The 20527-nt window shown below is 48.4% G+C and overlaps 2 protein-coding genes across 2 annotated transcripts; both read right to left on the bottom strand.

Moving 5' to 3' along the window:
- Positions 1 to 1779: 1779 nt before the first annotated feature.
- Positions 1780 to 12982, bottom strand: LOC119461123 (adult-specific rigid cuticular protein 15.7-like). Its single transcript, XM_037722324.2, has 4 exons — positions 12818 to 12982; positions 10017 to 10085; positions 6881 to 7179; positions 1780 to 2913 (listed from the first exon to the last, which is right to left on the bottom strand). The coding sequence occupies exons 1-4, from the start codon at positions 12824 to 12826 to the stop codon at positions 2772 to 2774; spliced, it is 519 nt and encodes a 172-aa protein (XP_037578252.1). The 5' UTR covers positions 12827 to 12982; the 3' UTR covers positions 1780 to 2771.
- A 1738-nt stretch (positions 12983 to 14720) lies between these two features.
- LOC119462105 (uncharacterized) lies at positions 14721 to 17492 on the bottom strand. The gene is made up of 3 exons (XM_049672839.1): positions 17484 to 17492; positions 16031 to 16321; positions 14721 to 15560 (listed from the first exon to the last, which is right to left on the bottom strand). The coding sequence occupies exons 1-3, from the start codon at positions 17490 to 17492 to the stop codon at positions 14895 to 14897; spliced, it is 966 nt and encodes a 321-aa protein (XP_049528796.1). The 3' UTR covers positions 14721 to 14894.
- Positions 17493 to 20527: the final 3035 nt, after the last annotated feature.

The raw sequence follows: 20527 nt of genomic DNA, 5'->3' as shown, positions 1-20527 counted from the left end.
GACTGTAATGAACCTACACAGAATAAACATTTATTGCTCGTCACTCAGAACATTTCTGCCGTGTACAACTTGGACCGTTTTCGGAGCACATAAGCAACCTACACAGTGCAAATTTTCGATACACGGCACCAAAAAGTGGCCCTCATTTTTTTCAACATATAAAACATCTGCGGTTCTTGCTCCTGCTGGGATACAATTAATAGTGTAGCTGTTATTTAGAAACCGCCTGAAAATGATATTGACACAGTCAGAAGGGACACAGGCCTTTAGAAAAAAAAATCAAGTCATTGTTCTATTGGCATTTAAATGGCTCTGCACGTCCGACCAAGGTCACTTTCACGAACATATCTACAGTGATTAGACAGGGAAACTCGACAGTTACACCTGTAAGAGGCTTGATTAGACTTTTTTGATGGTGATAAGATACTGAGACTGCAACGCTATGTAGGCTGTCTCCGGACAGAGATTAAATAGTTCAAGCATTTGAAAATCCAACGATTTCATACCGTAAACCACACCAGTCGTTGGGCGCAGCTGGTTGTAATGCATTATCCCGACTTCCCCCTCGCCCGCAGGTTAAATAAGCTGATTGTGTTTTCAAATACGGTTATAAATAGGGTCCCTAAACACTGAGCATGATGCAAGTAGCGCAAGCTGACATTTGTTATGGCGGGAACTTCCCAGCGCCAGACCTTCCCCGCAACGCGAGCGTGTACGGAGAATCCCGGGTGCCCTCCGCTACTGCGCGTCCTCGAGGAGTCACAAAGGACAATCCTTGCTGCCCAAGCAGGGGATACGTAGTAAAGAAAAGCATTACTGACATGGCCACTCTATTACGAAAGAAAATTTAGCTTCAGCTGTAGTTTTGTTGGACTTTCCAGCATGCAGCCGAAAGTGCCCGCTTTCAAAAGTGGGGGTCAAATGGCATACTTTGCCCCCACACTTCTGACAGTGGAGGGACAAGTGCCCCCCCCCCCCTCCCCCCCTCCCGGTAGATACGCCTATGATTCCACATGCTATCAGTTCTTCCATAATCTGATATCTTAATTTCAAACAGTGCCAGACACTTCTGTACGCAAGTTAATTGGAACATGCCTGCGGTCAGAAGGATTTTCACCCGGGCGAATATTTTACAGCAACAATATCTGATCTTGAACAAGAGGTACTCGCCTTGTTTCGCCTCTGCTCTTCTTCACGTTGTTATATAGCTTCTCGGTGAAAGGTGATTATACGCAATCTTAACAGGCGAGCAGACAAACGTATGGACATACAGGAAATGAATTGCCGACGAATGCAAATAAAATAAATAAATAAAAGGTAACAAAGAACTGCGAGTCGTTGCGCTTAAGAAACGAGTGTTAATGGGTATCACGTGATAGTGGAAGCGAACGAGAACGGTCGCTCGGTTCGGCGATTGTTCTCGTCGTCGTTCACTCACGGTCGTTTATCAAGTTTCCGGTCGTAGGTCTCCAGTCTCGCGGACCCACAACACAATTTATCAATGCATTATCATGATGTAGTCTATACGTACATTCACGTGCTCTTTATTTTTTCTCAGGCAGCGAAACGTACACACACAAAGAGTAAGAACAACAAATGGTTGATTCGAGCAGCATCCTTTGTCAGTGCGTTGTAAAGAGGCAATTTTGCATGTAGAGGGCAGGCGTATGCCGCAATTAGGGCGCACGCAACGAGTAGTGTGGTGCTATAGTGATGCTGTGACGAGTAGTGTGCGAGTAGTGTGGCAACGATGTGATAATCACGAAGGCATACTTCATCTTTGTCTTCTTTTTTTTTACTCAGACAGAAAATTAGTGCTACTCAAAACATTCATTCATTCATTCATTCATTCATTCATTCATTCATTCATTCATTCATTCATTCATTCATTCATTCATTCATTCATTCATTCGCAATGGTGCACTGGGAGTTCTATTTTGGACACTGTGAAAGTCAAATTTTACCGTGCTGTCGAATTTCGCCATGTTGGCGTTTGGAGCCAATCAGAGAGGCCGTTGCAGCCCTCTGAACCAATCGGAGCTGACAAGAAGGCAAACCCAACAATATGGCGGAATTTTACAATGTCCAGGATGGAACCCCGGTTAGTGACGGGTGGTAGAATTTCTAGCGCGCCAGAGCACATCGTTACCAGCGCTAGTAATTAACTGTCCCCTCCATGCTAAAGCTTGCTAATGAAAAACGTTAGCCCAGCAAGGTCAGCATATCTTCTTTCATGATTGCTATTGAAAATGTTACCATGTCAAAAAAAAAAAAAAAAAACATAAGCCCCATATTCAATAATCTCATGGATATGAACATATAGGCGGGGTCTCATTTAAAAACTCATATGTTGACATATATAAATGGGGGCATGATTATATGAACGTTTGCGGAGATCCCATATCAAAACCCGCATGTCTCCATGTTATCACATGTGAACATAGGTATTTTTATATGGCATCCCCATATATATTCATATGGGAAAATTGAATATGGGGCTTATGGGCATTTTCGATATAGCGTAGCCTTCAACAAGGCCGCTGTGCTAGTCTCACGTCCAAAGTTTGAGCAAATGATCAGGTGTGTCTCTGGATGGCTTTTATTAAAGGCCTTTCGTACCATTCGTGTCGTGGCCGCGCATGCAGGCACTCGCTCGCGCGACTAATTCAGTCTGCGGGTCCCACCACGTGCGATGCATGCCGGCCAAGCCTGTCTTCACAACGCACTTGGCTCGATTCGTGGCTACAACCGGTAGCTCATTTCGGCCTTCATCACGCCTTGGAGAAGGGATATCTGAAGGGTTGCTGCTGCTGCTGCACCTGTCCAGCACCGGCGGGATAGAAGGCGGCCTGGGCTCCGGAAGCACCCGCTGGTCGCGTTAGGCCTCCGCCGTGAACCTTGGGAGCGGTAGACCTGCAGCAGAGCCAGGATTTAATCGCATGAAATTGCCGAGTTCTCGAGGCGTCCAGAAAAGCGGCGAGACGCGCCAGCTGTGTGTCGACCTATTTGCTCGGCACTTCAGTCTTGTAGACTATTTTGCGGAAGCGTTTAGGTGCCGCTATCTTGGGCTGTTGACGCTGCTGTTTTCTGTCTTGAACAACGAAGCATACGTTAGTGCAGTCGATTCGCAAGCATGGAAATAGTTGTATAAATGCGTTCAGCGTTTCATGACCATGTTACGTGACTTCACTTCTCATAAAACTTCGAAAATAATTGTTTGTGTAAAAGCCCAAGATGGCGGCGCCCATGAATCGAATATAAAGTCGTCTATAGTGAAACGCTTCCGTATACAGTCGAACCCGAATAACTCGAAGGGGATCGCGAAATATTTCGATATATAAGTATTTCGATATATGAAATAAAAATTTTATACAAAAATTCTCGAGAGAATTTTACAGCTGTTCGTTATACGCGATAATTCGTTATATCCGGGTTCGACTGTGCGTATACAGCCGATCCCAAACGTTTACTAAGCACGACCGTATACTCCGGATTCCACGACAAATGTAGATTTCTGATGCTTTTATGACATAACGCTTTTAAGCAAATGAATCACCGTGTAGGTCGAAAAAAACAAAAACAGATTGAAACTTATTTATATTGTTTTGTTGAGAACCGAACGCTCATGCACAGCGATAACTGGCAGAGGCAGACAATTCCAGATCCAATTAGTCACAATAAGGAAGGCAAGAAAATGTAGGGGGAAGAATCAGATTTGAGTACAACACGTGACCTGTCTGTTCGCTCCTTTGCATTGTCGCGCTACCGAAGTCAGCTCTGTAGTCCTGAAATTTCATATTCTTGCTTGGCGGCTGCTTTAACACGTTGATGCTCGCCGTGGTGACAGGCTGCGCATTATTTTTGCCGCATTGGATTTTTTGAACGTGCTCCCATACACAATCCTTTTTGACCCCCCGCCACTCCCCCCTATAGCTTCCACGGAATTGCACCTGCGACGTCTTGCACAAAAACGCCGTGACTCCGTAACTCCAAAACTCCATAACTCAATAGAAACTCCATAGCCACTAAGGTAGTGTTGGGACTGATTTAGATGTTTTTTACGGAAATCACACGGGGGTCTGTACTGTTTCCGTAAAAAAAAAAAAAAAAAAAAAAAAAAAAAGCTCACTGGAAATATCTGGACTTTTATGGACCTTTGAATGTCTACGCGTGTGTACCAGGCGTTTCTGCGACGATTTTAAACAATTTTTAAAAATCACCTGTGGCAGATAGCGCAATTCTAATCCTACGATTGGGTTTCACAACAGGCGGTCATTATTTGCACAAAAAAAAACAAAAAAACAAAATGCGTTATTGACTAATTAATAAACATTTACTTATTAGGTTTTTAATGAATTACCGTACGGCACATGCTGCAATTTACCAATTGTAGCCGGGAAGTTCGCAAGGCGGATCTATTTGGAAGGAATTCTCAGGATGACTCCAGTTTCGAGATATTATTTCCCGAACTTTGCGAAGAAATACGTTGGCGGTCCAGTTACTTTTGTGCTTCAATGCATAGAACGGTACTTACAAAGGTACGTGGAACGACGGTGCATTTTTACAGCAAGTTTGTTGGCGCATATCTCGAAATTGGTGCCATCCACATAATTATTTTCAAGTGGATATGCCTTTCAGTCTCACCGGCTACAATTTGTAAAACAATGTGTGCCGTAAGGTAATTAGTCAAAAACTTAATTAATAATTTTTGTTAATTATTCGACTGCGCATTTTAATTTACCGCGCAAGTAATGTACGCCTCTTCGAGGGGACCAGCTCAACGACTAAAATTGCGCTATCTGCCACAGGCGATTTCTAAAGATTGCTTAATGGATTCGCAGAAACACCTGACATAATTTTAGTATAGGTGGCACATACATAGGGTACAACTCTTCGTGAGCATTTCGAGGACACGCAATATGTTCAACAATCTACTGTGAGGGGGCGAGACATTTGCATTTAGGGCCTTAATCTAGAATTTCACGCTCGTATATGTGCCGACCGATTCTCCGGGCATACATTAGTAAAATACTTCACGATACCCGCAAATAAGTCATCCAACAGGGGCGTTCTAAATGTGTAACATAGCTTAGATTTCGCAACAAGAACACACTGTAATAAAAGCTATTTATTCTAACTAGTGTAGTTTCCCGCTAATTTGTTGTCGGAGGACGTTAGTTATTTTAGGCCCTTGACAACACGTTCAATCTCGTTCTCAGGCCACAAGGCCTTACATGACTTTATAAAAAGTACGGGTCTGGACTGTAGGCTTTGAGTAGAACTAATTGCTTGTTATATGTTTTAGATTCTCCTTCTGTCGTCATCGTCACCTCTCATGCTCCTCTTTCTTTCCCTCTACCTCTTTACCCAGCGCAGTGTAGCTGGCTAGAGGAGTGTACCTCAGGCCGACATCTCTGCATTTCGTATCATTAAACGTTTTTTTTAAAACTTGTTCATTATGATATAGTATGTGAAGTTGCCGCAAGATAACGTTGCGGTGCAAATGAACAGTGATGCATGAACCCAAAGAGAATTATTGAACTGACCCAGTCAAGTAATGGTGATGTGCTTCAAATCCCACGGTATGGCTTAACGGTTCTTTGTAAGCTTTGTGGCACCCCACACCCATCACGGCATTTGGCTGGACGGGAATTTTGCATGGACCGATGTTAAACGACCGTGTGAATGGGGCAAAGAGAACCACCCTCAGCCACTGGAGTTGCAGCGAATGCTCGCGAGACGATGTACCCGCTATAAGCTCGTGACGGGAGCTCACGCACCATGCTGCATGCGGGTGGCGCCGTGGCGTTATCTCAGGATCCGATCAAACAATGACCCGCCCTAACCAGGCACCGTCAAGCGGATCGTAACGCGCATGAAACCCTTACACCGCAGCGCCAACGGTCGCGTTGTATTACATCTAGATATAGTTAAGTGGACGCTAAAGAGGACGCTGAGGACTTGATGAATTGGCGGAGAGTTGGTGAGGCATAAGAAGAAAAAAAAAAAAAAGAAAAAGAAAAAGCTCCAAAGCGAAGCACGGTGGCGACGCCACTTGAAGCTCCTGCATTAGTTGATTGTGACGTCATGGATTTGGAGAGCCTCTTGGTTCGGTATTGATTAACATTTTTGCCTATAAAACAAGGATTACATTGCCTGATGAGGGAACCAAAGACACAACGTAGCGAGAGAAAAAGGACCCAAATACGCGGAGACAGCTTGAACTCCATGACGTAACACTGACATACCAGCGTTGCTCTTCGCGCGCCAAGTTCAAAAAAGGGTAATATTTTGTATGTTGCACATCTGTGTTGTTTTGGGATGTGTCGTCCCATCAGTCGAGCAGGTATAATTGTAGTTGCTGCAATTAACTGTAATTCTAAATGCGCACTTTTCCTCCTGTTTGCAGCAAACAAACAGATCGCGCAGTGTGCGTTATTGATATACTGGTAGCGAAGGTTGCGGGCGCACCGGTTATGCGTGCTCATGGCACTCTTGGCCAATTTCTTTCTAACCCAGCAGCCACGGCCAGACGTCGCATCTGTAGTCCGGAAGTCCAGAACTGAGGGGATATTCTGTAAGTGTCCACCTAGTGGACATATCTGTTTACAGACTGTGTGGACTTACAGATTGTCTGGACTTACAGAATACCCTCCCTTCACCCTCTCGACCACTCAAATAAAGCGTAATTCGGCCTATGCAAAGTTTCCCTTTTCTCCTTTCTTTCTTTTGGGTCGTTGCTTTTTTGCATGTTTCGGGCACGTCTCTGTTCACGGACTCCCGGACTTTTCGCGAGGCGGCTCGAGCCAGAACTTCCCAAATGCTGAGCCAGCACGTCTAGCAGATTTCGACAACGCAAAAACACAGCCGCAGCGCTCACCTCCAGACAACGTCAGCCGGCGCCTCGTCGGCGGTGCCGTGCTCGTTGGTGTCGACGGTGGCGCGGAAGCCGTTTTCGTCGGCCACGTAGCTGACGCGGCGTCTCGAGCCCTCGGCCGTGGTGATGGTGTAGAAGCCTGTGACTCGGCCCTGCGCGTCGCCAGACTCGCTGCGCGTGCTCGAGCCGTCCAGGCCCACCGCGTCGTACGCGAAGCTGTACGGCGACCAGCCCACGGGAACCGGCCCCCCGCCGCCGGTCACCACTGGCACGAGTACGGGCTTAGGCAACGTCTGCGGAAGCTGGGGGGAAAAATGATGCATGAACTTTAGGGATACATTTAATAGCGTTTTTTTTCTCACCTCGGTGGGCTTCAGAAGACGCTAACAGACCCCTCCCCCTTTTTGTTTTGTTTATTTATTTCTTATATAGGAAAATAGGAAGGTATAGCCTCTTTAAGGCCGGCTATCCCTAAGTCACAAATACAGTCGAACCCGGATACGTCGAATCTCAAGGGGATTACAAAAAAGTTCGATATATAGGTAATTCGATATATAAAATAAAAGTATGATACAGAAATTTCCAGGGGGATTTTACAATTGTTCCATATACACAATAATTCGTTATATTTGGGTTCGATATATGCGGGTTTGACTGTACACTACTCAGGCAAGAATAACGTAGCAAAATAGAGAAACAATGAAGAAAATAGTCTCAACACGCGAACACACAATCACAAGACAAAGACACACCAATAGTGTCACCATGCGGGCATGAGCACCGGCAGAATAGTCCACCTGGGACAGTCATCCATCACCCAGGAGGAGTGGAGCGTACACAAGTATTTTCATGCACAAATACACATGCAGCATCCATATTTGCACATATACCTGAGCGCAAGGGAACAATACGGACGTTATCTCCTTTACGTTGGGGAAAAAAAAAATTTCGCGACGTTAGTACGTTGAAAAAAATACAGAAACCTTGATTCTGTTACTGTGCGCTTGAATGAACTTTCTCTCCTTTTGCCTCGTTTCAATTCCCCCTCCCCATTTCCTCGTGCAGCTAGGGTAGTCAACCGGACGTCCGTCTGGTTGACTTCCTTACCTTTCCTCTTTTCTCTCTTTCTCTTGACCAGGTTAGACAATTTCGATGAACGTCGAAACAGGGCAGACATGCATGCACAGATTGTCCATTCGAACTGCTTGTCGCCTACAAGGGGGACTTTGCTTTGATAACGTTAGGCGGAGGATGTGCCGTGCCGAAAACACAGCGCGTAGACCTTTAATATCGCCCCACATATAAATTCCACTAAGTGTAACACTTTACAAGCAGCCGTTATGTTACAAGGAACTGCGATGTTACAGAGATATCCCGATCTCTAGCTCAGTTCTGCTTAGCGTAGTATATAAAAAAGTTGTCGCAGTTTCACCTGAAAGGCGAAGCATCAATTGCGATAGCAAATTTGTAGAGAGCTATACGGAGTAATGATAGTAGCTTTATCAGCTGTATAAACTTTGACATGCAGCAGCACCGGCAACACCCAGAACTGTTGTCGACGCCGTCGGCGTTCTGCCCGCGTTCGCACAAAATGCGTGCGGCGTTTGTGACTGTTGCCGGAGCCTCTGATATAAATAGGCACTTGGTGCCGCAGCTAAACGTCGCCTCCCTTCCCTCCCCCTCCACGGCCTTTCGCGCGTCGGAAGAAGGCGCGTTTGCTCTACATATATGGTGATTGTAAAGGAGGAAAGAGACGCCTACTTCTGCAGCCCTTAAGGGAGCACGGCGCAGAACGCGCGTTTGTTCTCCGCCGTGGGTTCACTCCCCGTGAAAGCGCGCGTCCCTCGCGCCCTTTCACTCGCACATACAGCGTTCGGCAGCGCGCGGCGACGATTTCATCTCCATTGAAGTCATACGGAACCTCACGGCGACGGCGACGGCGACGGCAACGGCGACGCCGACGGCAGAAATCTGCTTTGGAGTGTCCATATAATTGCTATCGCAATAAAAATCGGGTAGAACTAATCTACGATGGCTATCCGAGTATGCGAATATAGCCGAGACGTGTCATATATGAGGCGTACGTATACTGCAGCGGGCTCCTTTCTTGCGCCTTCCTCCGGACACGCTGGGCCTTCTGGCGCCGCCCCCCTGAAGTCCGCACATATACTCAGCGGCTCATACACAGTGACCACAAGTTGGCATCGAAGAGGTTCGTCGAAGAGCCGCTCATAGGCAGTGGCACATGCCGATTGGCTCGTATAACCGCGTGAACGACCCACATCTTAGACTGCACTACCTTTGGGATCGGCGCACATTTTCAGACTGCAATATATCTTCGGGATCAGCCCTCAAGCCGTTTGGTGGGAAAGCCTTCTATGTCACTGCCCATCCTGCTACACTCGACGAGGCACTCTACAAGCTAAACTCAACCTGTTGGATAACAGAGCGCTCTCGGAAGAAGAGATCCTTGGACCGTGGCCTCTGCATTCTTGCATGCAAAAGGCCACAAAAGTCCTTCTGTCGTCAAGGACACCTGATTGTACGAACGCTTGTGACAGCGGAGATTCCTCTGCGGCTGGCTCTAGGAATGACTGACTCTATTATTTTTTCTTTCCTCTCCTTATCCATCCTTCCCCTTTCCCCCTCCCCAAGTGTAGGGTAGCCAACCGGGCACGTCCTTGGTTAACGTCCCTGCCTTTCTCTCTTCGCTTCTCTCTAGACAACTAGATAACCGAAGAAAAGTAAAAAACTGGTCTGACAACGCCAGGAACGCTATTCGCATTAAAAAAAAAAAAAGTAGCCCGTGGCAGCCGTGATTATCGTGGACAGAGATCAAACGAAAAAAAAAAGGAACTGTGTTAATGGAAAATTAACATATAATCAGTAGAAACTGGCACCACAAGCACTGGCGTTTTCTTAAAATCTATCAATTATGCAGCGGTAATGAAAAAGGCGTAATAAAATGAAAATTATACACATCCAAAATCGATGTGTTTTACTATAATGTCAAGGGAAAAAAAAGAATACGCAACCCAGAAACAATGAAGTATAACGGAAATCATATGTGATTGATATCTTGCGCCTGTGGTTAGTAATATGCCGTAGCCACATGCATCGGCATGCTGAGGATACTCACGAATCGCTGCGGGAACTGCGGGAACTGGCAGCTGGCCCACTGGGCAAGGCACAACGCGATGACGGCCGTCTACAAAAGACACAAATATAGATAACGTTTCAAGCACCACTGCAGTCAATACTCGCCAGTCGCCCTTCCGTGCACACTCATGGCATGGGCGAATACTTAACTATCGTACAGCATCTATTGCATTATGATCCGTAACAATGAGCCCTCTTACCAACACCTGGGAATAATGTAGAACCCGCAAAATAATGTAGATCGTAATAATAATAATTTAGACTACAATGTAGACTCCGAAAATGTGTCCACGATATGCACTGTATACCGCAAAGATATGTTGTGCCCAAGTTCTATTTGCGTGGTTAGACCTTGAATTGTAGACCTTGCAAAGGTGTCCACACAACACGAATCTCCAAATATTAAGAACAGTGTCCTTGCGTGTGAGCTCGAGGTCTCTGGTTCGACTCCCCACACGTCTGCCGCATTCCAATTGACGAGGAAAGCCAAAACGCTCGTGTAGCATGTACATTAATTGTGTGCGCGTTGAAGAAATTCAGGGGGTCACAATGGACCCAGCGCCTACGGCGTCTTTCAAAGCCCAGGTTTCTTTGGGATGCTAAACATTACCACATTCATCATCATCATAATAATCATCAGTGATTGTGGTGCACTCGTTTCGTCCACAACGGTGGACAGCTGTCCTTGACGTACTCGATGCCGATCCGCCCGCCTTTTGTTCGTGCCTCGAAAATCCTCGCCCTTTCCCCTCACGGGCGTCTCGCCCACTTTACTGAAGGCAAGGAAGAGGTGCTGCATACAGCACTGGTTGCGTAGTCATCAACTATTAACATGATGGAATAAAGATAAATTGGATTGGTTAAGCTGGATTGGTAAATTACTCTTATAGAAAACCCCCACAAAAATGTCAGTCTTGCCGTGAGCGGAGGCTCTGCAAGACAGAAAAGACGCAGATATAAAAGGCGTGTTACGACGCCACGTTGAAGTTTCCGTACTACCGGCCCGCGGGGCCATGAATGAACGTACTCGAGATTGGTTGCATCGTTTATCGATAAACATGAAATGACAGTGCATTCTAAAGGAGCCAAGCGCTCTCTGCCTAGCACATTTTCAGAACTTTTTTTTCTTCTATCTTGGATGAAAAACGGCTCGAATGCGCTAAACTGCAGGTTCATTCGATTCACCTTGCACTTAGTGAACTAGTTACAGCCAGTCCGATCAGTACCAGTTCTTGCTGGTGCGGAACCGGCGCGCCACCTGCTGCACGAACGCTGCACTATATACATTTCTGATGAGTGCAGGGAATGATGTGAACTCGTGCTGCACGAAGCCTGCACTGAGTGAAAACGAATAGCGAAGTGCAGCAGCTCGTGAACTATAGTTCAGGAAGTGCAGGCGAATCGAATGGAACCTTGCACTGAGCTTCGTGACGTCCCGGTGAAGAGGTTGCGGCGCGGTATTCAACGAGGGAAATCTTTGTCTTCGCGTTCTCTTGCGGTAATTAATATTTTGCGGCTAAATAAATGCACCAGGCTCTTAAAAGGATGCTTCACCTGTCTGGAATGACATAGTGTCGCTCTTCAGTGTCCATGTTAGCTGTCTGATCTGTACGTTGAACATATCTGTGCTAATTTTTTCTTCGCCATTTGACGCTTTTGGAGTTAGCAGAGCGACTTCGCGCAAACGTCTTGGGAATTTGCCCGGCTTATTGAATTTACAGTTCAATATGTGACATCTTCGCCCGTTACCGAACGTATCGAACGCACTGAATTTTCACAACTCTCCGCTCCTTGCAAACCCTTACCTTGCTTTAATTGGCTTTAACATTGGTTTGACCGTCCACTTCAAGGAAATAAAGCAAACATGGACCAACGAAAAATATAATTCGCGCACCAATTCCTCTCTCGTCAATGGAATGTTTAAGTTACGAGGTTATAGAGGTGCAACTGGCGGATCCAGAGGTAAGCCCCGGGGACCCATAAGCCAACCCTCCCCCAAGGAAATAAGCACTAATTACCGCATTTTAGCGCGGGGTAACTGGCTGTGTTGAAACAAAATAAGCGAGACGATATAAGATAACCAGCTGCATTTTAAAGTATTTGACATACTTATTCAGATATTTTGACAGCACACTTAACACCGAACCTTACCGAAACAAGCGTTACCACTAATAAACTGGGGCCGAATTCACAAAACTTTTCATTCGTATGTGTCCTTTGCTACTGGCCTGCCTCGCATTTGCTAATTAGCTGGAAATTTCTCTTAGAAAAAATTATATCATAAGAGCTTTTTATAAATACGCGCCATGAAGTCTTCCTATGAAGGTTCATGTTCTACGATTCATACACTTCCTACTCTGCCAAAATCACCTGGGCACATGAACTAATACACATGCCTGTCGGTATCGTTAACGCCCAGTTCATTCAGTAAAAAGCACGTTGTCGGGCTAGTTGGTTACAATTCATGATAGAATAAGCGCCACTGAACGAGGATGTAGAAAGAAACCGAGTATCTACGTGTCTATTTATTTCTACGTCCTCGTGCAGTCACGCTTACGCATTCTAGCATGAACATTCGGTAAGCACATCACTTCGTATTCACAGACCACCACCATGACTCGACGGCTTATGCTTCCTCAAAACGGATGTATATATAGCAATAAAAACGAGGTGACAGCACGGTGGGACGTCTCACAAGCGTAACCGATGATGACACCGACGATATCCGAGGTCCATAAACTGGCATCGACGACACTCTTTTTCCGCCGCTTCGGAACTCACCTTTATCATGATTCGCTTGTTCCCTTTACGTCAAGCACACGTAAGACGGGTATGGCACCAAACCTCAACGTTCAGATACAAAGCTGCGTACTGCAGAACGAGAGTCCCTGTGCTGGACTTATATAGGAGGTGCATCGCCGCGCCTGCTGAAGAGTGAGGGGGCCGACTCCGGAAAGGCAGCGTATACGACGCCTCGAGGGAATGCTAGGGCGGAAGACATGGCGGCGCCTGCTTTGGCGGTCCTCGCCGAAACAACAGAGACACCGCAAGAAAAAAAGGACGCCTCGCCGCGCGTTCTCGGTTCTGTGGGAGAGTCGCCACTCCTACGCCCTTTGGCGGCCGATGTCACGACGCCGGGATCGAAAAAAGAAGCAGCAGAAGAGGAAAAAAAAAAAAAAGATAAAGCATTGCACCGACGCACACACACACGCATAACATGCGCGTATACCTGTATACGCGCATGTGATCGTGTCAGTGTGTGCGTATACCTGTATACGCACACACTGACACGATCACACACACGCACGCGCACCAAGAAGTGCGCGAGTGCTTCTTGGCACACGTTTGAGATGCGCGGGTTGCTGACGAGCAAACAAACAAAACATAGTACCGGCGGCGGCGGCGGCGGCGGCGGCGAAAGACACACATTGTTCACGGCCCGCTACTCAGACACGGAGGAGTTTCCAGCGGGCGTACGGATAGGGTGTGTGTGCGCGTGCGTGCGTCTTTGTATGTCTGTCTGTGGTGTTCGTTGGCGCGTTCGTGAGCTACCTTCGCTTTCATCCCTTTTGTAGCCCATCCTCGAGGCATCACGGCTCCGAGACTTCGCTCTACGGTGCACATTCTTTCGCAGAATGACGAGCTGTCCGCAGGACGGCAGCAGCAAGCAAGCAGCGTCGTTGTACCTGACCGAGTTCGCGCGCCGCACTCCGGTGACGCAGCGTCCTTGAGATTCTCGCGTAGGGTTGTGCTCGCTCGAACAGTCTTGGCTTGTGATGTTAGACAATCAGTCTTACCCCCGCATTCAGAAATGCATCTTAACTTGAAGCCTGTGCTTGACTTGTGCTCTAAATGACTCCTGTCGTGAACGCGCCGGATGAAAATGCAATGAGCGTCATTGGCACATTCATGCCAGACGTCATTTTAATCAAGTCAAGCATGGGCTTCAAGTTAACAAGTAGCTCTGAATACGGGGGTTATAGAACGGCTTTACGAAGCCGCGGAAAGGTGCCCCTGCATGCTTGTTCCAGGCGCCTGGAGTGGCAGGTTCCGGAACCGTATTAGCCACGGTTGTACAGCGTAGGCGCGGAAAACCGTATAGTCGTTCACTACTTTAGTTCTGTCATTCACCGTGCACTTTGTAAACAGCAGCTCGCTCTTCCGAGTACGTGCTTGCGCTGGAGAGCATGATGGTTTATAGTATAACAACGTCAGCTCTCGGAATACCCGGCTGGACCAGTAGTTGAGCAATTTTCTTCGCTCTTCTTTACAGCGAATTTCGTTATAAGAGAATATCGTACACGAACTAAAGTACTCGTGTGACGGATAGAGCTGCCACTTGGCGGAATACGCTCGTACTTCAACTTTCCGCTGATACCTGCTTGAACTCTCTCGCAAGAGTACTTTTCGAGCGCTTTTAAGTGGTCCTGCTCACTCGGTAATCCTTGCCGTTAATTTCGACGAAGATGGCTGGGGACCACCTTTGGCGCAATTGGCAAGTCCGCAGGAGAATGGCTGACGCCTGCATCGTTTAGGCTTCTTGTAAGCTTTTTCACTCCTCTTACTCCGTAGAAGGCACCGCGAATTTTGTGAGAGGTACAATTCCATTTGGGACGAGATATACTGCATTTTGTCCCTGTCATCGCCAATACACCAAAAGCCGCAAGGGCGTGTCATCCGAGTGATCTGCACTCGGCGGAGGCGCCAAAACGAAAGGCAAGCAGTTTTCGTTTTCAACACTGGAAGTTCGTTTATTTCCCAAAAAGACAGCGAGAAGGAGGACCACACCACGTTTGTCCCTACACCTCGAGCCGCAGCGCCCCGGAAGCGGATGTCTCCGGAAGTCCAGACAGCGGTTTCAACTAACACACGACAAAACACCGACACCTGTACAGGAAACGGAGGGGGATCGAGGACTCGGCCAAAAGGGGTGCACTCTCGTGCTAGTGCGGCGAGTCTCGCACAAAGGACGGCGAAGACGTGGACGGCCTTCTTCATCAGTCACTGCCAGCCGTGGCCATGCTTTCCATGCCCTCCGACGCCGCGGAAGGCCCCGGCTCCGCCGTACAGTCCTCCGACACCGTAGCCGCCGCCGACACCGCCGACACCGCCGAGACCTCCGAGACCGTAGCCGCCGCCGTAACCAGCCGTATCCGCCTCCGTACGCTCCGCCGTAGCCGGCTCCTCCGAATCCACGGGCTCTGTAGCCGCCAGCTCCTCCGGCAGGGCCGTACTTGGACGCCAGCACGGAGGCGTGAGGCTGGGAAGACCGGAGGGCCACGTCGGCGGGGCTCTCGTTCTGAGTGCCGGGCTCGTTGGTGTCGACGCTGGCGCGGAAACCGCCAGCGTCGGCGGCGTACTTCACCGTCCTCTGGCCGCCCTCGGCCGTGCTGATGGTGTAGACACCTTGGACGGTGCCGCTGCCGTCGGCGACCTCCTGGCGCGAGCTAGTACCATCGGGACCCTGGGCTACGTAGCCGAAGTTGTACGGCTTGGGCGTCTCGTCCGCGTACGACCTGTAGCCCTGTGGAGGCGACGAAAAAAAGAAAAAAGAACACTAGTTAGAAGTGCACCCCTTGTAACTCCATGTAAGTGGACTAACCAGTGGCTCAGAAATGATAAATATAATTTTTCATTCTGGACGCTTACTGTGGATGCATGTTATGCATATGGCCATTGATGATTATACAACAAATAATCAGGGCTACATTTTCTTATGTGACTCGCCACTGTGAATTAGGACGGCCTTTTCTGTTTCTTCTAATTCGCTTTTTTTCTATGGCGGACTGCAGATATTAAGCGATACACTGATCTTGGTGACCCGTGTACCTTTAGTCTCTCTTTTTTTCTTTTTGTGCCATCTTCTTTCTGTCTTTCTAACGAAGGTCATCTGTCTTATGCAGTTAGGCGCCGAAGAGGACACGTGTCCATAGCTTGACCATCACACCCATGCGGGCTTATTCTGCCTCACTTTTCCTTTTGAAGTTCACTTACTCCGCCTCCGTAGTATCCACGGCCGCCGCCTCCGTAGTAACCGCCTCCGAGTCCCCCGACGCCTCCGACGAGTCCACCTCCGACGAGGCCACCGTAGCCACCCCTGTAGCCACCACCATGGCCGCCGTATCCGCCTGCGTATCCTCCACCGTAGGTGCCAGCTCCGAGTCCAACGCCGAGTCCAGCGCCGAGTCCAGCGCCGCCGAGGCCGCCCAGCCCGACACCACCGAAACCACCGCGGAGGGTTCCGGCGTGGGCCAGGACGACGAAGCAGAGGGCGGAGATCGCTACCTGCGATTCGAGGTTATCCCCTTCTTCACTGACAAATAATTTTTTTAATTTACCGGATGGCTAGGGAAGCGGTTGGACTAAGTAATATTTGATTGGGGGGTCCATTGGGTGTCATTCGATGTGTTGATATTGAAACTGTTTGTACGTTCACTGTTTCAATTAGATAGGATGGTTGAGCTCTCCAATCACTGGAGTAATTGCCAGGTGAGACCTGTTTGCGTCACCGAACATTGTACTGACTATTACCGATTGTATAATTAGTGTTAACGCACAGTACATGGATTGTGTTAAAGCTGCATTTTTTTTTCATTTCTTAGCAATACTTCCTGACAGTTGACCAGCCGCCACTAATCTGAAGTCTGGGAAGCTGATTACATCGAAAACTCGTACATTGTTTCTTGAGGTATCGCTATACTGTTGGGCTGGCTAACATGGTACTCATTTGTGCCACAACTGTGGGCGGAGGCGTGTAAAGCATGCTTCTAATTACCAATTGATTTACACAATACATCGCACGGCTAATTGCTATACGTTGCATGTATCCTGAGAAGCTTCACTTACGTCGCGGCAGTCACGAGGCTTTACACTTTTGCAGCAGTGCTGCTTTTCCCATTCTCCCCGAAACTAACGCTCTGACTACTGCAGAGCTCCTACTTCCAGTTACCGCGTGTGCTTATCAGTGGAGGTAGCTTCCTTCTAATCTGCGTTGACCATCATTAAAGTTGGCAATGTCGCCGCCTGGGTCTCTGCTATAACGTTGCCCCCTGCTTATAAACATTAATTCATGTGCTGCTCAGCTATAAGACCTTTGCCATCTATCCGTGGCCCAGCTAGCTTCTTCATGCTTGTGGGAGGGTGAGCGAATTCACAAGAGTTTAGTTCGCAAGTGCTATTTGCCAATGGTCAGCCACTTTCGCTTATGTGCATCAGGATTGGCTGGAATTTCACCTTACGAACAATCATAGCGTTACAGCTTTTCGTGAATACGGGACCTGCTTCGCACTATAGGCTGCACAAACGGTTGCCGTATAAGATGCAGAGTTTCGTGATATAACACTGCTCGCAAAAAAATGGCGTGCCCGACTCAAGGAAGCGGACGATAGTCCTGGTAGTTCGTCGCGTCTCCAAAGTACGGGCTGCCATGCGAGACCGAGCGACTCACCTTCCACATGGCTTCAAGATGCTGCTGCTGCTGCTGGGAGCTGCGGTGCTACTGCGACTGCTGCTGCTGCTGGGACGAGATCGCTTGTGTCCAGACCGACGGCCGGCAGCTCTTTTATACGGTCCTCACCGGTGAGACCACACGCCGCTTGGCCGGGATGCATGCAAAAGCGACGAGACGGTCCAGATGCGCTGTGATCACTCTCTTTATGCTTGCGTTTTTAATTCCTTTCATTTCCGGCCTGCCTCCGCCCCGTCGCCGCGCTGCTCGCTGTCACTTGTCCCGCGTAATGGGACCAGGCTTGGGCAAGGGCGAGTCTGTCAGGAGAGACGCCTCTCACGCTGTCCTGGAATCATATCGTTCATCGAACACGCTCGCTGGTCATCGATACTTTCAACGCCGCTTTCGAACGCGAAAGGGGGACGGCACGCGCCGAGCTGAGTATAGACAGAGGCGTCTCGGCGTTTGCCGGCGAAGGTGGTGGGACCTGCGGTTCTCTTCGTCGCCTACGGCGAAGTCCTTATCGCCCGAGGAGCTTTGCAGGCAGAAGACAATGATACACGTTGTGAAGTTAGTGGACTGGCGACGCACTGTTGCAGCATCTTGAGTGTGGACGTCTCCTGGGCATCTTTAGCGGGCGAGCGCGGCCGCTTTCAAGGTGCCTATAACTTCCACCACCAGCGTTTGCGTTACCTCTCTTCTCGCTCAAGACCACGGTGCTCGGGATTTAGCGATCACCGTCGAAGTGCAGGAGTCGTATCGCTTACTCTGGACAACTGGTAACGGGCAAGTTATTCAGCCCATGATGGCTGCGACATCTGTGGATGTGTAATGTGCCGTGGTGGTCAGGTTGTGGCCCCGGTCGCTTAAAAATTAGTGCTTTTCTCGTACATTTAAAAATGAATTATTTTTCATTTCTTTCTTCCTGGACTAAGCTTCACGTCAGTAAAAATTTCAGATCCATCCGGGAATTTTAGTAACAGCTTCCAATTTCTCATAACTTGTCTCCGATTGCGTGATTGTTTTGAGCAGGTGAATGCCAATTACGACGAGGTGCACTCGTGCCCGACAAACCACCCTTCTGTATAACTAATTGTGCGAGTTGTGTTTCGACAGCGCCAACGCAAAGACTCCGCTCTGGAATATATTACGGAGACCATGGTTATAGTGCAGTTGAACAGTGGCCGGTAAGCCTTCGATACGGAGCCCATTATTTAGGATAAACGAACAGGGACTGCCGGTTGCCGACTCCTGGTTGGTCCTCTAAGTGAAGTAAGGGATTGGTATTACTGCGCAGGTGTACTGCTGGTGTTAGAGGTTCGCATTCCCCGTCGATCACTGTCTGGATTATATACTTTCACTTTTACCTGGCGTAATTCATCGCGCTGCGTACGCCTCCACTCAAGCGCCAAGCACCCTTTCCGTGCACTGGAAAACTATGCGACGCGAAGAGTGCACCGATGCGACGCGCATGTCAACCCGTTCGTATGATCTTAACCTCGTTCCATTTACTTAATGACACTTATTGGGAACGATTTCCCTGTATCTCATACAGGGAAATTAAGAAAATATTCCCCTAAAGCATCTTCTTGATCCGTGTTTTTTTTTTCTTTTTTACTACAGTGTGCACCTCGACTTTGTTACGCATTTGGATTCTTGAAATACCACTAACTACTGTATTGTGTTATTGTTTTTTCTACAATGATTGAAACTTAGGGCTTTTATTACTTTGTGAGTTTTCTGTCATTGCCTGACGTATTTTTTTTTTTCGGGGATGGCAGCAGCGTCAAGCCGCATAACAGGGGCTTTTTTCCCCCATCCCCTCAACCCTGTGATGTCGAAGTGCTATTCATTGTATTCTACCTTCCATGTCTGAAATAATAAAGAAATATAGTAAGAGTGATACGCAGTATATAGCCTGGGCCAAAAGCTCGACTCACTAAGTGAAACACATGCAGAACGAATATAGAGAGAGTATCATCGATTTCCGCTGGTTGAGTCGACCAAGGCGTGCACTGACAGCAATGATGCCCGAAAGGGATCGATCGAGGTGAATACCGCCTTTGCGTCTAACAACGGTCACTATGAGATGTTTTTATTGCGTCGTTTGCGTGCGCGCACTCCGCTTTGCGACGAGAGGCAGGCCGAAGGCCTGCGCGGCGTGACTTGTCTTCGAAGCCGTCCGACGTCGCGGGCGCGTCTTGTGCTGCGCGGTCCCTCCTCGAGCCGCTGTCGCGCTGTCGCGTGGCCGTGTCGTCGACGGATCGCCCCCCCCCCCCCCCCCCCCCCCCCCCTTCGATTGCACTGCGGGGGGACGTGGGAATGTCGTTCCGGTATAGCGAAGGCCGAGCACGAACATTGCTTCACCCCCTCGCCGATAGAGTGTATATAGTGAGCCGTATAGCGAAGAATACAAACACGCGCGCTCTCGCGGATTAAGACGATGACATCACAACCATCGTGATGTGGCAGGTTTCGAGTGCGCGGCCGTTATGCAGCCAGTTTCCCTAATGTATTCGTGGTCGTGCGCGCTGCTTGCGCGCAGGCAGCCACGAACGCTGCTATCGGTTCGGATTAAAAACGCGAACAATTTTTGAATGAGTGAATTTGAATGTTCCAGAGGTGGCACTAAGGGGGCCTCGTCACGACGCGCCACATGTCTCCGTGTCGAGAAAGAAAGGATTGCCCTTCGCGTTCGCTGCAGCTCACGTTTCACCTTCAAGTCCATTTGACTATAAGGTATCGCCAAAAGGAACGCACACATGTTTCAGCCGCACCTCGATCATATTATGATAGTTCAGTGCTCGACATAGATTTGGAGAAGCACGAAGGCGAATACTATAAGAACACGCGCAGGGCACTCTTCACTTTTCAAATCACAGATTTCTCTTTTTAAAAGCACGGTAGTTCAGTTTGTATACCAAAGGCACGATGCATCCTTGAACTAGGTTTCGCAATGCTTCCACGTCTAGTGATTACTAAAGATATTGCAACTCACGGCAGCCACAATATACCGTTCTGCCTGACAACCACTTGAACCGCGC

The sequence above is a fragment of the Dermacentor silvarum genome, chromosome 8, assembly GCF_013339745.2.
Source record: "Dermacentor silvarum isolate Dsil-2018 chromosome 8, BIME_Dsil_1.4, whole genome shotgun sequence".
Taxonomy (NCBI): domain Eukaryota; kingdom Metazoa; phylum Arthropoda; class Arachnida; order Ixodida; family Ixodidae; genus Dermacentor; species Dermacentor silvarum.
The sequence above is the reverse complement of the archived record's forward strand: the minus strand, read 5'-3'. Positions and strand labels throughout refer to the sequence as shown.

Coding starts and splice junctions, on each gene's coding strand:
- LOC119461123 (XM_037722324.2), bottom strand. Junction 7,180..10,016: donor CGCAGTTCCCGCAGCGATTC/GTGAGTATCCTC, acceptor TTTTCCCCCCAG/CTTCCGCAGACGTTGCCTAA. Junction 2,914..6,880: donor CCGGCTGACGTTGTCTGGAG/GTGAGCGCTGCG, acceptor GCTCTGCTGCAG/GTCTACCGCTCCCAAGGTTC.
- LOC119462105 (XM_049672839.1), bottom strand. Junction 15,561..16,030: donor GTGGATACTACGGAGGCGGA/GTAAGTGAACTT, acceptor TCGCCTCCACAG/GGCTACAGGTCGTACGCGGA.